Consider the following 15163-nt stretch of genomic DNA (forward strand, 5'->3'; position numbering starts at 1 on the left):
TGTTGAGTGTATCTCTGTAGAGTGTACCCCCTTTATTTCTGAAGAGTATACCTGCTTTATAATTCTTACATTCATGTCCTCTTTACTATCTTTACTGCTGCTGCCATAATTTGGTTTTTTATCTTGGATCCCTGGATCACTGCATGTGTCATCCTCTTAATTAGTCTCCTTGCCTCTATTTTAGGTTGCCCTCCTATAAGCCATTCCTCACACTGCTGGAAAGTCAGTCCTCCTTCCCTTTCTCCCTTGAACTATTTCAGACGCACAAATGTATGGAAAATAATATAACAAGCACCCATGTACCTACCTTCTGAAATTAACCAGTATTTAACATTTGTCGTATTTGCTTCAGAACTTTGTTTGCTTGTTTCTTTGAATTTAAAGAAAGGAAGAGACTATTACTGATAAAATTGAACCTGCCCTTGTCCCCAGTTTCATTTTGCTCTTTTCCTTCCCTAGAGGCAGCCAAAATTACAATAAATCTCTTCTCTCCAAATTCTTTTAAGAAACTATTGAATAGAGATCATAATTCTAAAAATTAGTTTTTCTTTGCTGATCAAATTTATATTTAACTATATTGTTGTTAACTGCTGACAAGTTGGCCCCCAACTCATGGCGACCCATTCACAATGACCTCGTGCACAACAGGATTGGACTATTGTGATCCATAGGGTTTTCACTGGCTGATTTTCAGAAGTAGATCACCTGGCCTTTGTTCTTAGTCTGGAAACTCTGCTGAAATCTGTTCAGCATCACAGCAACATGCAAGCCTCCACTGTCAGGTGAGTGGTGGCTGTGTTCGTGGTGCACTGGCCAGCTGTTGAATCTGGGTCTCCTGCATGAAAAGCCAGAATTTAACCACTGAACCACATTTACCTGTATTACAGAGATCCAGTTTCAGTGGAAAGTCTAGGAAGAAATTATCTTTCATGTTTAACTTACCCTTGAAAAGATACGAGAGCTAAGCGTTTTTATCAGTCACATGCTGGAAATAACTGTATATGTGTCATGTCTGCTAGGTTGAAAAAGGCCATTCTTGAGAATGTACAACTTAATATTCCACAAACCAATGTGTGATACTTAATAGGTTCTAAATAAATATGTAAAGATTAAATAAGGATTTAACCTTTTTCTTGATAAGGAAAAAAGTAAATTTTTAGAATTACTGTCTTTATTAAAAGTTCTTACTTTTGGAGGAAGAAGAGTATTTTATCAGCAATATGTATCTCTGTTATTCATTTTTATTATTTTTCAGTTTTATGTATCAGTAAGTAAAAAAAGATGCTGAGTGAAATAGTAAAATAATTTCATATGCTTTTTTATGACACGGAATAGTTAGACTGGAACTCTGGTGGTGCATTGAGTTTGGCTGCTAGCCACAATGTCGGTGGTTCAAATCCACCAGCCTCTCCTTGGAAACCCTATGGGGCATTTCAGCTCTGTCCTATAGGGTTGCTATGAGTTGGAATTGACTTGACAGCAACTTTTTTTTTTTTTTTTTAATAGTTAAACTAACATGAGTTAACTTTATTATGGTTTTGTATAATTTTGTATAACACCCAAATTCCCATATTTATGTTTATGTTTTTCTTCATAATTTTAAATTTACAAATTCAAGATAACTTTTATATTTTAGAAGACATGCCTTATATCCATGTTTTTCCATCCTTGAATAGATTAATCTTCTAATTTGTATTTGGGTTTTAGTTTTCTTGAAACTTTATGTCCATTTCGGGTGGGGATGTTTTGAGGCAAATATTTTGGACTCCCTTTCAAAATAAATTACCTCCCAGAATCCGCGACTCATTTGTTTAGCAATGCTGTCTTGAAAGGTGTTTAAACACAGCACTTTAATTTTAGTGTTGTGATTTAAATGACAAAGAATATTTTTGTACTTCTGTCTAGATGAGTCTTATTTGGATATAGTCACTTTTACACAATCTGTTCTTTATTCACTTTCTATAAAATTTTGAAACAGTCTCAGTCTTGGTTGGTTAGGTGTGGATACTTTGTCATTGGTTTTACTCACAGCAAATTGTCTTTCTTGGCGCTATCCATGTCAGAGTCATCAGAGTAGCACGTAGAGACATAACGCAGGGGTGGGGGGATCCTTTGGTAAAAACCAATCATTAAAATATAATTATTACAGAGAGATAGATATATGATACACAAGTACAATAAAATGTTAGCTTTGGGATCTAGGTGGTAGCCATATGGTGTTTGCTGTAAAGGACTAAAATTTGATACAGGTTTGAATTTTTCATAATGTTGGAAAAAATTTATTCAACTGATATTTCTGATTTACTTATATGTCCGTGTAGCTATCAGTTAATGACAAAACCAAACAAAAAAGACATAGAAGGAAGGAACTATGTCATGCTTGCTTTTTTGATAGTGCCTACTAAAGTTAGTCTGTAATTTGAATTTTGGACCGTTGGTTTTGAGCTACTTGTTTCCTTTGAACCAAGGAGCCATAGTTTAAACTCTTGAGGAGTGGAGCATACACTCTGCTTGTAAAGGAAGGATTTAAGATGTTCCATTCAGCTGGAAATGAAAGGAGAAATGTATATGACCTTTCTAGTTGATAGGCCATATTTATTTAGGAATGCAAGACCAAAAGGGTCAGTGTCTAGGGCAGAATTTTTTGAAACTCACACTTTTGCTGCAAGTATTTGAGAGAGATGAATCTTTCGTTCACTCTGCAGTATTTGTTGAGCGCTTACTGCATGCCACAGGCTGTTTTAGGCAGTGGAGAAAAAGTGGTGGGCAAGACAGAAAGGTTCCTGCCCTAACAGAATGTATATTTTTGTGGGGAGAGAGATAGACACAAATGGGTGAATTAATAAGATAATTTCAGATAGTGATAAATTCTGTGAGACACCAGAGTAATAGAATCCTCCAAGAGGCCTTCCCTAACTACCTTTGTTAAGGTAGGCACCCTGTCAAAGGTGGTTAGGGAAGGCCTCTTGGGGGAGATGACATTTAGCCAAATCTCAAATGATATGAAGGAAACTTCCATGCAAAAATCTGGGATCTCCAAGACTGAAAATATATGGGTGAAGTGAATTTTAAAGAACACCATCCGATTTTGAGAAGTGAAGGGAATAAGAGGGAACAGAAGCATGCTGGGATTATGCAGTGGCCTCTAGCAGGGTCACATGCTATTGTGGAGCACTCTGAATGGTGTCATAGCAGTGGGAGATGCTGTATACTGTGTGAACCCAGACTGCAGGTGCTAGTGCAAGCTCTGCGCTCACACCAGCAACCAACTACATATGGCCCGAGGAGCCCAGTTTCCTCATGGGTAAAACGACAAGTTAGACCAGACATCTGCACGTCTCTCTTTTGTCTTGTGTGACTTTGAATCTCTATATGATATTAATTGGCATTAAAAGGAGGATTAGATGACTAAAATTCATTTTTATTTTTTTGTATCCAGATATATGGTAAAATGCAAGATTTGTGCAATGATGCCAATTGCCATCTACTTGATTCTGACTCATAGCAACCCTGTTCTGTGATGGTAATATTGAAAATGAGATTTATTTACACATCTGGCATACTTGGCATAAAAACAGCCTAAACACTGTGTTGGTTAATTTGGTGTGCTAGATATATTCTTAATAATGAAAGGACATCTTAATAACTCACTTCTGACCTTTCAATAATAAGAAATAAGCTATCAAGTTATGCCCACTTTTTATGTTGGTTCCTGTCTCAGTCATCTAGTGCTGTTCTAACAGAAATACCACAAGCGGATGACTTTACAAAGAGAAATTTATTCTCTCACAGTCCAGTAGGCTACCAGTCCAAATTCAGGGCATCAGCCCCAGGGGAATGCTTTCTCCATCAGCTCTGGAGGAAAGTCCGTGTCATCAGTCTTTCTGGGAGCTTCTCTGCCCAGGAACCTCAGGTCCAAAGGACGCCCTCTGCTCCCGACACTGCTTTCTTGGTGGTATGAGGTTCCCATGTGTCTCTGCTTTCTTCTCTCTTTTATATCTCAAAAGAGATTGCATGAAGACACTAATCTTGTCAACCTCATCAGTATAACCTCGTCACAGTGATAGAATTTTGAACACATAAGGAGATCACATATAATCTCATCATAGTGATAGAGTTTACAACACATAAGGAAATCACATCAGATAACACAATCATACAATACTGGGAATCATGACCCAGCCAACCTGACAGATATTTTTGGGGGACACAACTCAATCCATGACAGTTCCCATGAAATAGCCCTAACTCAACCCATTTCAGCTTCCCACATATAAACTGTGGTAGATCTTCCCTTTTCATTTTTGATGAAAAAAGAGAAAAAAAATTGTTAAAACATATTTGGAAACCAAAGTCTATTTAAATGAGACAGATATTCAGTTCAGGTTGTAGAAGAAAGTTTTTAATATTGAAAATCTTGTTATGATATTGCATTGAATTCACAGAAGAAGTCTGCCAGTTGTAGTTTACTTGGCCCAGTTATAAGCTTTGCTCAAAGCAGGAATTTAAAAATCTTTCACTATGAAATGTAAATATAGATATACTTTCATTTTCATCAATTAATGGAATCGCACAGTTGCAGATTCTTGAATTTGTCACACATTCAGTAAATATTTATTAAACTTCTGTTACGTTGCACGTGCTAGGGATGCAGTGCCACCCACAGTCCAGTGGTTGTGAGTAGTAACTACAGGGGCTTATAGAGAAATTTCCCACGGAACAATGGAGTCAACAGTTCCTAGAATGAAGTTTATATTTTGTCAGAAAAAGGTCAGCAAATGACTTTGCCACTTTCAGGAGCTTTGGAATAGCTTTATTACCTCATCTTCTTAACGTGAAGAGATAACATGCTCTTTTTGAAAATGTTAACTGTTTTAAAAGTTGAAAGCAAAGTCTTTGGAAAACTGAAAATCTTCCTTCAAATAATTTTACTAAAAGCATTTACTCATGGTGTAGGAATTATTTTTGTCAGAAGATTCAAACTTGAAAATAAGTGATGTGTGAGTGTTGAGGGAGAGGAAGATCAAATTGTTGAGCATATGTGTTCTAGAAACTGGAGTTATGGCAAGTTTCTACCTGATTGCTCCAGTTGTATCTTGTGGAGTTGACAAAAGTCATAGAGTAAGTCACACTTACCGTTTTCCCAGTGTTTCAGTAATGTGGTCCAAAAGAGAATTCTTAAGGAAAGTTTCTGATGAAAGACCTGGTGTAATAACATTATCCTGAGAGGCTAATGAAATTATTAGATAGTTTTAATTAGGTTTAACTTTGAAGACTTCTCTCTGGCCGTGGTGTGGAGAATAAATTAGGGGAGACGCAAGAATAGAGGCAGAAGCAACGGTGAATGGAGATGTTGTATAAATAGTGTTGTTGTGTTGTTGTTGTTGTTGTTGTTAGGTGCCATCTAGTTGGTTCTGACTCATAGTGACCCTGTGTACAACCGAAGGAAACACTGCTTGGTCCTGTGCCGTCCTCACAATAGTTGTTATGCTTGAGCCCATTGTAGCCACTGTATCATTCCATCTTGTGGAGGGTCTTCCTCTTTTTTGGTCCTAGATATATGAGGTTATATTTCAAGATTAAATACTTTGGACCCCTTTTATATGTTTAAAAGATGTTCTTGGTTCCTTATAGTGGTATGGTTTTAGAATGAAGGAATGCATCGTGTGTGTTTACTTCAGCATGGGACCAATTTCACAGTGGCTTAGCTATAAATTAAAGTCCCTGTCCCCAATTTTTTCATCATTCTGAGATTCAGTGGTGCAGAGTTGGTTGTCATACATTTTAGCATTTTGAAATTTTCCATTTTTATTTACAAACATTATAGTTTCATAACTAGAGGCTTTTTCATGAACTCAGATGAAAACTTCCTCTTACTATTTGTTTTGCCTCCCATTGTCTTTATTTCTGAACTCAGTGACATACCCTACAACCTTAGGGCAGGTAGTTAGCTTTAATCACATAGGATGAATCAACTTAGTATATAATTCCTTAATTTAAAAAAGAGAAAAGTTTCTGTGTATTTTAAGTACTCCCCTCCTTCCCAAACCCTCTTTTTTGCATTTAGTATTCATATGTGTTCAGTGTTTGGCCTTTGCTGTTTGTATTAACCCTCTTCTCTGCTTTTAGTTAACAGCCAGGTCCTTGCCTGCTGTGCAATCTGATGAGAGACTTCAGCCTCTGCTTAACCACCTCAGGTAATGCAAAGGCACAGCCTTGTTGTGCTCATACATACAAGTACATTAAAGTGGTTAATGTATGTTAAACTTAAAACCCCTTCAGTTACTAAAAACTTAAAAAAAAAAAAAAAGACTCCAAATCATCTTGCTTTAATTCTGTGGCTCAGATTGAAGTTCTTAATACAATATGCTTGTTACCCTTAACTTTAGAGGGTGTTGTAGAAAGCTCTTTTAATTCAATAAAAATGAGTAGAGCTAGTTAATAAATTTAAATTAAAATGAATAGGGATGATAACTTTACAGCAAGATCTAAAAGGAGTGAGCTAAATATTTAACTCCAAGGGAAAAGCATACTTTTGAGACCTCCATATATTCTACTGAGGATTGATGAAATGGGTGGGATTTGTTTTCTAACCACAAAAATCATATATTCTCATTATTAAAAAAAAAAAAAAACTTAGAAAATACAGGAAAGGGCAAAGAAGAACCCATCATCACTAATTGGAAGTAATGCTTTTTCCTCTCTGTGCTTTTTAAAAGCCCTGTATTGAAATTATATTTTATATAAAGATTGTAAGATTTTACGTGTTATTAAAATCTCTGTAAAAACATAACTTTAAGTGACTACATGATAGTTTCTTGTACGATTGTACTACAGTGTATTTATCTCCCTTTGGGGGAATTTAAACCTTTTCAGTTTCTTTTTACTCTGCTAAATAATGCTGTATGCAAACTTTTATATAAAATTTAGATCATTTCCTTAAGATAGGTTTTTCAGAAGTGAAATTACTTTCTCAAAGACCATGAACATTTTTAAAGGTTTAATTATATCATTTTCAACAACCTTATTCTTTTTATACTCTCATATTGCACAAGACTGCCTATATTACCCTGAGCAAAGTGGAACAGCAAAACAGTTGCTAATTTAATAGGTTAATGATAGAGATACTATTGTGATCATATTCATTTCATTGATTACTATTAAGAATGATTTTTAAACATTTTATTATCCAGTTTTATTTTGGAGAGATTACTTTTTTTTTTTTCCATTTATTGACAGTGTCTCCTGATTTTATTTGATCTTATCTGCTTTAGAATCCCTGGGTGGCACAAATGGTTAAGCACTTGACTACTAGCTGAAAGGTTAGTGGTTTCAACCCATCCAGAGGTGCCTTGGAAGACAGGTCTGGTGATCTGCTTCTGAAAGGTCATAACCTTGAAAACCTTACAGAGCAGTTCTGCTCTGACACACTGGGTCACTGTGCATTGGAATTGACTTGACGGCAATTAACAGCAACTTCTTTAGATGCAAGGGGTGGTAATCCTTAGTTGTATTTGCTACAAACATTTTTTTTCTAAAGAGTTTTGATTGCATATCTATATTGTCAAGTTTTATGTAGTCAAGTGACAATAGTCTTTTCCTTTATGTTTTTGTTTTAAATTCTTTTTCAACTTACAACATCACTTCTCATTCAGAAGCTTGGATGGATATTAATTTCTCCTATTTTTTAGTTTTCTTTATTTTTCCTTTCCCTTCCCTTCTCTCAAGTAACTTTTCCTTCCCAGACAGACATTTCTTAATCTCTGTATAATTGTTTTTTTTTGGTGGGGTGCGGGGTGCGGGGAGAGTGGGTCAAAACCAGTATTTCATCATGGACTGAGTATCATAAACATTGTACCATCATTAAATTTTCTGGAGCTTTGTGTTAGTGAGTTAAGAAAGCCAGGAGTCATGTTTGAGTCTCTTCCCCAGCCCCAGTCTCCTACCCATTTGTTGGTGACCAAAGCCTGTTGATTTTATCTCCTGAATATCTCTCTTACTGTAGTAGCCTCTTGTCTTTTCTTCCTGACTCCCTATTTGCCCCCTCTAATATTTTTCACATCATTGCCAGATGTAATCATATTATTCTTCTGCTTAAAACCATTTTCTTTCAGATGAAGTCTGAACTCCTTAGCCTGGCATATGATGTCCTTATTGAAGGGGCCTGCCCTGGCTCTTTGGTGTCATCTTTCAGTACTGGCATGCCAACTTTTAGTTCCACCATATGTCTTGAAATTCTTCTAATACAACATGCTCCTGCTCACCTCTATGCCCTTGTAAATATACTTCCTTCTGCCTGGAATGCCCTACTCCCTTCCCACACTTCTATAATTTGACTAATGTTTGTTTGGCCTTTAAGACTCAGCTCCAATGTCACCTCCTCTGGTGAGCCTTCCCTGACAGTCTGAATTGGGTATCTTTTTTATGTGTTTGCATAATACCCCTGGCTACCACTATATTACAGAACTTGTGCTATTGTAATTGTTTGCTTGTCTTATTTCTCCATTATAGTATGAGTTCCTTGAGAGCTTGTAAGGTGACTTTCATATTTGTATTTTCAGTGGCTGGAACAGTATCTGGCACATGATAGGTATTCATTATGAGTTTTGTCGAATGAATGAACGCATAACAGTGGTATCTTGTGCTATTTTTCTGCATGTTTTTAGAATTTATAAATCATATTGTCACGATTTTTCCTGTAAAAACCACTCGTTCAAAAGATGTAAACCTGAAGGGCAAAAATCTTACTTCTAGTTAATGCTTTGTTCTGTGAAATAATGATGGATTCTCCTTCTTTCACTTCAGTATGGTAATTGTCAACTGGAATTTAGATTAACTACTGACAACGTCTCTCTGGGTCCTTGAAACTTGTACAAACTGTACGTTTCATTTAGGGCTGTTTATTCTCTGTGGAGCTCACTCATGACTTGTTGCTAGGCAACCAGGGCTAGATGCTACATGTAATATGCACCAACTGATGTTACTTTTTTATTATTATTAAACCAAACTGTTTCTCATTTTATTACCATATCAGAGACATCTGTGTATAGGGTGGCAGCTGATGTGCATAGTTTGATACTCCTGTTCTATAAAGTAACCTTGCACTACACTTTCGAGCCTATTCAGTTGTCTCTCTTGGCTATCTAAATGTAATGTTTTTTAAAAAAGTCTTCTTTTTGCTTAGGTCAAAATAAGAAAGAATATTTGGTTTGAGATATTCTAATGATAATCTTGTTAGGAAAAATAATCATCATTGATTTGCATGACTGTATGATTTAAATATTACCTAGAGGGGATGGACATTAGGAGGTTGAAACTGATATAATTATTAGTTCTAATTTTTATTAGTGTCTCTAATGATCAAAGAGGAATGATGAGTAGCGTTTTCATTAAATTTGTCAGTAAAACTAATTTGAGAGATGATACAAATACCTGTAAAAATTGAAGTAACAATACGGAAAAATTCTCAAATCATTTTATAAGACTAAGATACTCAGAGAGACTTTGTATAACACTTTGCCAACCTTATAATCTCGAATATTGCATGTGTGTGTGTATGTGTGTGAAGACACACACACACATACATATGATATGATTTTGGGAATGCAGAAGTAATGTGTCCAAATTTTCTTAGTTGGACCCAAATGCTCTAGTTAAAAGTTAAAGTAAGTACAGGAAAAATTTACTTCAACTTTTTTTTGAAATATAAGTTTATTTTTATTCATTAGTGGGATCTATCCACTCATCAATTGCTGAGTGCCCGTTACGTCCTCGGAATAAAAAAATAAGACTCAATCTGTGTTCTCAAGGAATTTGTAGGTTTCATTTGAGAGATAGACACATAAATTTAAAAATTTCGAAACTTTCTAATAGAATTAAATACAAAGTAAATAATTTTATTGATTTAACCAACCATCTCCCTCACTGAATTATTTCCTTAAGTAATGGGGGCCATAACTTACTTGCTTTGGTTTTCACACTCCCTAGCACAGTACTAAAAGGCACCCTGGTGGTGCCGTGGTTAAAAGCTCTTGGCTGCTAACCTAAAGGTCAGTGGGTCGAATCCACAGGCCTCTCTGCAGTAGAAAGATGTGGAAGTCTACTTCTGTAAAGATTTACAGCCTTGGGAACCCTATAGGCTGTTGTACTCTGTCCTTTACGGTCGCTGAGTCAGTATCGACTCAGTGGCAGTGGGTTTGGTTGTAGCACAGTACTGGCTCTTAGTGGGTACTCAGATTGTTGGACTGAACTTTAATCTAACTTGGGGGATAATGTTGCCATTAAGATGGAGAGCAAAGGGGGTTAGGGTGGATGTGGTTGCTGAGATAACAGATTCAGTAGGTAGATGGCTGAATACAGACCCAGAGTTTTAGAGTGAGGTTTATACCAGAGAGAGACATTTGATAGTCATCACTGTGTAAACCAAAAACCAAACCTTTTGCCATCAAGTGGATTCCAACATATAGCGACCTATAGGACAGAGTAGAACTACCCCATAGAGTTTCCAAGCAGCAGCTGGTGGATTCGAATGGCTGATCTTTGGCTAGCAGCCAAACTCTTAACCACTGTGCCACCAGGGCTTCTATCTTTGTATAGGTGGTAGTTGAAATCAGGGGAATGGTTGAAATCACCCAGGGAGAGAGTATAGAGTGAGAAGAAACGGGATAATGGCCATGAATAGAACCCATCGAATATCAGTGTTTATTAAGAGATTTGGGATGAGCACTGGTGGAGGTGAGTGAGAAGTTAAAAGAGAAACCAGCAAAAATACTGCGAGGGATCTGGAACAAAACAGGGACACAGCAAAGCGATAGTGGTGTCCAAGATGCTAAGGTAAAGATTTCTAAAAGGAACGATCAGTACTGTCAAATGCCATAGGAAAGTCAGGTCGGAACTACACAATGTCAGTTGAATTTGGCAACTGGAAGCCATTGGTGGCTTAATCTCAACGTTGTAATAGTATGGGTACAGGTCTGATTACTGTGAGGAGTCCGGAAATAAATGAGATTTGAGGCCATAGAGAAATAAAGAGTATAGGCTACTCTTGGTAAATTTTAATTCTGAGGGCAAGGAAGGAAAAAATGTTATTCATGAGCTCCATGGTTGAAGAAAGTATTTTATTTTTTCCTTGAAATTGGAAAGATGAGCACATTTATAGGTTAGGGAAGAAATGATAACTCTGGGAGTGAGAAGGAATAACTGAAGGATCAAGGTTTTAGAAGGCATAGAAGAGAATGGGACCAAGAATTCAAATGAGTTGGAGTTTACAAAGCACTTTTCAACCTGGCTTTTTAATTCATATTAAGAACAACCCAGTGAGGATGGTAGATGGTCATTTATCATTATCTCTGTTTTAAGATTTGGAGATAGAGTCTTAGGAAGTTCTTGTTAAGAGAACCAGATTTTTTTTTTTTTAATGTAAAGTGCTATGCTGTCCCCTTCCCTTTTCAAAGGAGATGACTGAATTATTTTATAGTGTAAGCCTTCTGTTTTTCAGAGTTGATACCAGGAACTCTTCAGCTGGAAGAAATAAACTTGTTTAGACTTATAAAAAATGTAAAATTCCGGAATGCTAGAGAGAATTTATTTAAATCACCATTCCTGTTTTCCTAAAATCACATAACACTCGATGTATTATCTAATCAGTCTACATCTGAATGCAACTTCACTGTCATCTTTATAGTTATATGTCACTGCATTTTCTAGTGTGAATTATATCATGTCCTAGGGTTTTTTAATTTGGAAATATATAAAGGCCTTGAGATATGTTCCTCATGAAGTTTATTGTAAATAAATATTTTTGCTACCCATGAGATAATATTTATAAAAGATATTAAGCTAGCAAGAGTTTGTGTTAAAGATTGTTATTTTTATTTATTATCTCACTTAAGGTATAAACAGGTGAGACTAGAGAGACAAACTTGCAGTTCACATTCCACATGTGATAACTTTAGTTGTGCCGTTAAGATTTGTTTCCTTAACAATAACGCCTCTTCCCCTACTGTATATGTTTTCCTCCTTCACTCCTCTGCCTCAAGATATGAACTGAATAGAGGGCAGCATATTATAGATAACTTTGGTAGTTGCTCTCATATTCTGTTTTATCTTTAATTATTGGATATTTTTTTAGAACATGTTTTTGTTACAGTATTTCTCCTCTAATTTTATTAGCATGTTTTAGCCCAACAGTGAATTGGAAATCAAATTAAGGAAAAACAAGCTAGCAAAGAGAAATGTTACCTACAGTAAATACTTGGACTGTATCACAGGGATTAACTTGTAATGCATTCTGAGTTTGTAAATGAGTGTTTATATTGACCTTCATTTTAAAATCATTTAAAATAATGAAAGCATCTTCCTTCAGTTAATTTTATTACAGACTACTTTTGTAAAAATTTTTTTCCTAATGAAGTACATTTAGTTAATATGTACACGTTTCTAATTATTCCTGTAAAGATTATGCTGCCACGAATTTTACATTATAAATGCAACTCTGTGAGAAAGCTTTTCCCAGTATCCAAGCGGTACAGCTCTCAGTGTTTTCTTTTTGAATTAGTTCTCATTTTGAAATTTGAAAACTGCCAGGGCATGCATGTCCCTATTGTGGTAGATATGAAAATAAATGTTAGAGACGGGTTTAATACATAGGGGCTTCCTCCAACTGCAGGGTGGAATGAAGACCTCATTAACATGTCCTGCTCCTTCAGTTGTTTGTCAGCTCTCTTGCATCACCTATTTCCAGCCTCTGGCCAGACTTTAAACTGTTTATTTTCTTTTCTGTGTACAGCAATACAAGCTTTTAGTTCAGTGAGTATTGTGAAGGTTTTCCAGATACCTTGTGTCTTAGTTATCTAGTGCTGCTATAACAGAAATACCACAAATGGATGGCTTTAACTAACAGAAGTTTATTCCTTCACGTTCTAGGAAGCTAGAAGTCCGAATTCAGGACACCAGCTCCCGGGGAATGCTTTCTTTTTTCTGTTGGTTCTGGGGGGATGTTCCTTGTCATCAATCTCTGCCGATGGTTAGGAGCTTCTCAACACAGGGACCCTGGGTCCAAAGGAAACACTCCGCTCCTGGCGCTCTGCTTGCTTCTTTCTTTTATATCTCAAAAGAGATTGACTCAAAATATAACTTAATCCTGTAGATTGAGTCCTGCCTCATTAACATAACTGCCTCTGATCCTGCATCATTAACATCATAGAGGTTAGGATTTACAACACATAGGATAATCACATCAGATGACAAAGTGGTGGACAACTACACAATACTGGGAATCATAACCTAGCCAAGTTGACACACGTTTTTGGGGGACATAAGATATTAATAGATTAGAATATATTCTTTTCTGTTAGTTACCATCTTTGAGTTATTCTTTTCATGTCTATATGGAAAATGATCATGCCTCCTTAGACATGTACTTGTCAAGAATCAGCGTTTTTTTTGAATCACCCCATTGTGTTAGGGCACTGAAATGGGTACTTTGATTACTATATACGAGGAGCTAATAGATACATCTCTTAACTGAAGATGTTTTTATTTTCAGAGCAAAAAAGGAGGAAAATTTGTACACACACACACATACACTCACTAATCAAGGCTGACCTGGAGTAACTGCAGTAGCTTAATCAAGTAGAGAGTAACTAGAGGGGGGAGGGGGAAGCCTTTATTGGTGAGGGGTGGTATGTGTATGTAGGTTATATTACAAACTTTGTGCCATTTAATGTTTTTTTCATAAAATATATAGTCAGATAAAATATGGACAACTAGAGAAAACGAGTCCTACCTGTCTACACCCATCACTAAGCTATCATTGTAATTTCTATGCCTATTTTTATGTAATTATAATTAAAGAGGTTAAACTTCTACAATTATTTTTTGCTTCATATGTCATAACTAAGTAATAAAGTGGAAAATTGATTTTCATGGCTTTAATTTTAAGTGGCTGCATGATACTGAGTTTTATTGGGTATTTAGGCTTCTTGGTTGAATAATGCTATAAAGACAAACTATTGAATGTTAGAAGTGACATGTCTAGGTGAAGTAAACTGAGGAGAAGAAAAGCTGCCTGACTTCAAAACTTGCGGTCATAACCACTAAGCTATGTAAATTTGTCAGGAGTCACTGAGAAGGGAAGGCATGAGCGAGAGACAGGAGTAACTTTTTCTTCTCTTCCATGATTGTTCAGTCACCTCGCCATTTACCCTGCCTTCAGTTTTTATGTCAGTTTAGAGTGTATTTTTATATACGTCATTACCATTTTTCATTTAGTCTTTTCCACAGTATGAATGAATAGTTAACAAAACCTCTTTCCCTTCTGCATAAGAACCTAACCTTCAGTTAACTTCCAAGCACTGTTTTTCTAGAAACAGGTAAAGATGATAGATGCCAGTTATTCTAATAGGCACCATGACTTCTACGGTAAAAGGGACCCCTGATTGTAAATTGTGTGTAGACTGGAAGGAACTCTAAATACCTGATAAAGAAGCTGTAGTTGTGGACTTCCTTGGCTTGTTTGGTGTAGTGACCCTGGATGCTGTACCTCTGGATTTATTATAAGAAGATGTAGCTACTAAGGGTCATGAGGTTTCTAGACCAGGGGAGCTTCCACACCTGCCCACTTGCCTACATGCCCCTGAGCTGTCCATCTGTGCAGGACTGCTGCAAGGACTCCTGTAGAAGAGGAACACTTGAAGCTGCCCTCCTGACAAGCTGTGACTCCTGTCCTGGATCTTTTTGAGTAGACTGTCAAGTGTGGCCTGTGGTAGTCTTGTGAGTTTCAATGTTTAGTTAGCCTAAGAAGACCACCTAGTGAGTAGTATTCTGGACACAATTAACCGTCATTCGCTTGGAGTAAAAACGGAACAAAATTCGATAAATTGGACTGAGGAAAGACAGACTAACCAAGACTCACCAAAGGTTTAATGCCCCCTCAATTATTCCTAGTTACTGTGTAGAAAATAGTGCTATAAAAGATAATGCCAAAATTCTAACTCACAAAAAACGACCAGCTTTACTGGCCTAAAGGAGACTGGAGAAACCCCGAGAGTATGGCCCCCAGACACCCTTTTAGCTCAGTGGTGAAGTCATTTCCGAGGTTCACCGTTCAGCCGGGGAGTGGACAGCCCCATAAATCCAAATGGGACTCATGAGGTATAGCAGT

At 36.6% G+C, this 15163-nt stretch overlaps 1 protein-coding gene across 1 annotated transcript in view; it reads left to right on the forward strand.

Moving 5' to 3' along the window:
• PRIM2 (DNA primase subunit 2) overlaps nt 1–15163 on the forward strand; it is a 316775-nt gene that overhangs the window by 181103 nt on the left and 120509 nt on the right. Inside the window, exon 8 of the mRNA XM_004386833.3 lies at nt 6130–6197. Coding sequence (XP_004386890.1) covers nt 6130–6197 — 68 coding nt within the window. The remainder of the gene's footprint in view (nt 1–6129; nt 6198–15163) is intronic.

The sequence above is a fragment of the Trichechus manatus genome, unplaced genomic scaffold (assembly GCF_000243295.1).
Source record: "Trichechus manatus latirostris isolate Lorelei unplaced genomic scaffold, TriManLat1.0 scaffold00172, whole genome shotgun sequence".
Lineage (NCBI taxonomy): Eukaryota > Metazoa > Chordata > Mammalia > Sirenia > Trichechidae > Trichechus > Trichechus manatus.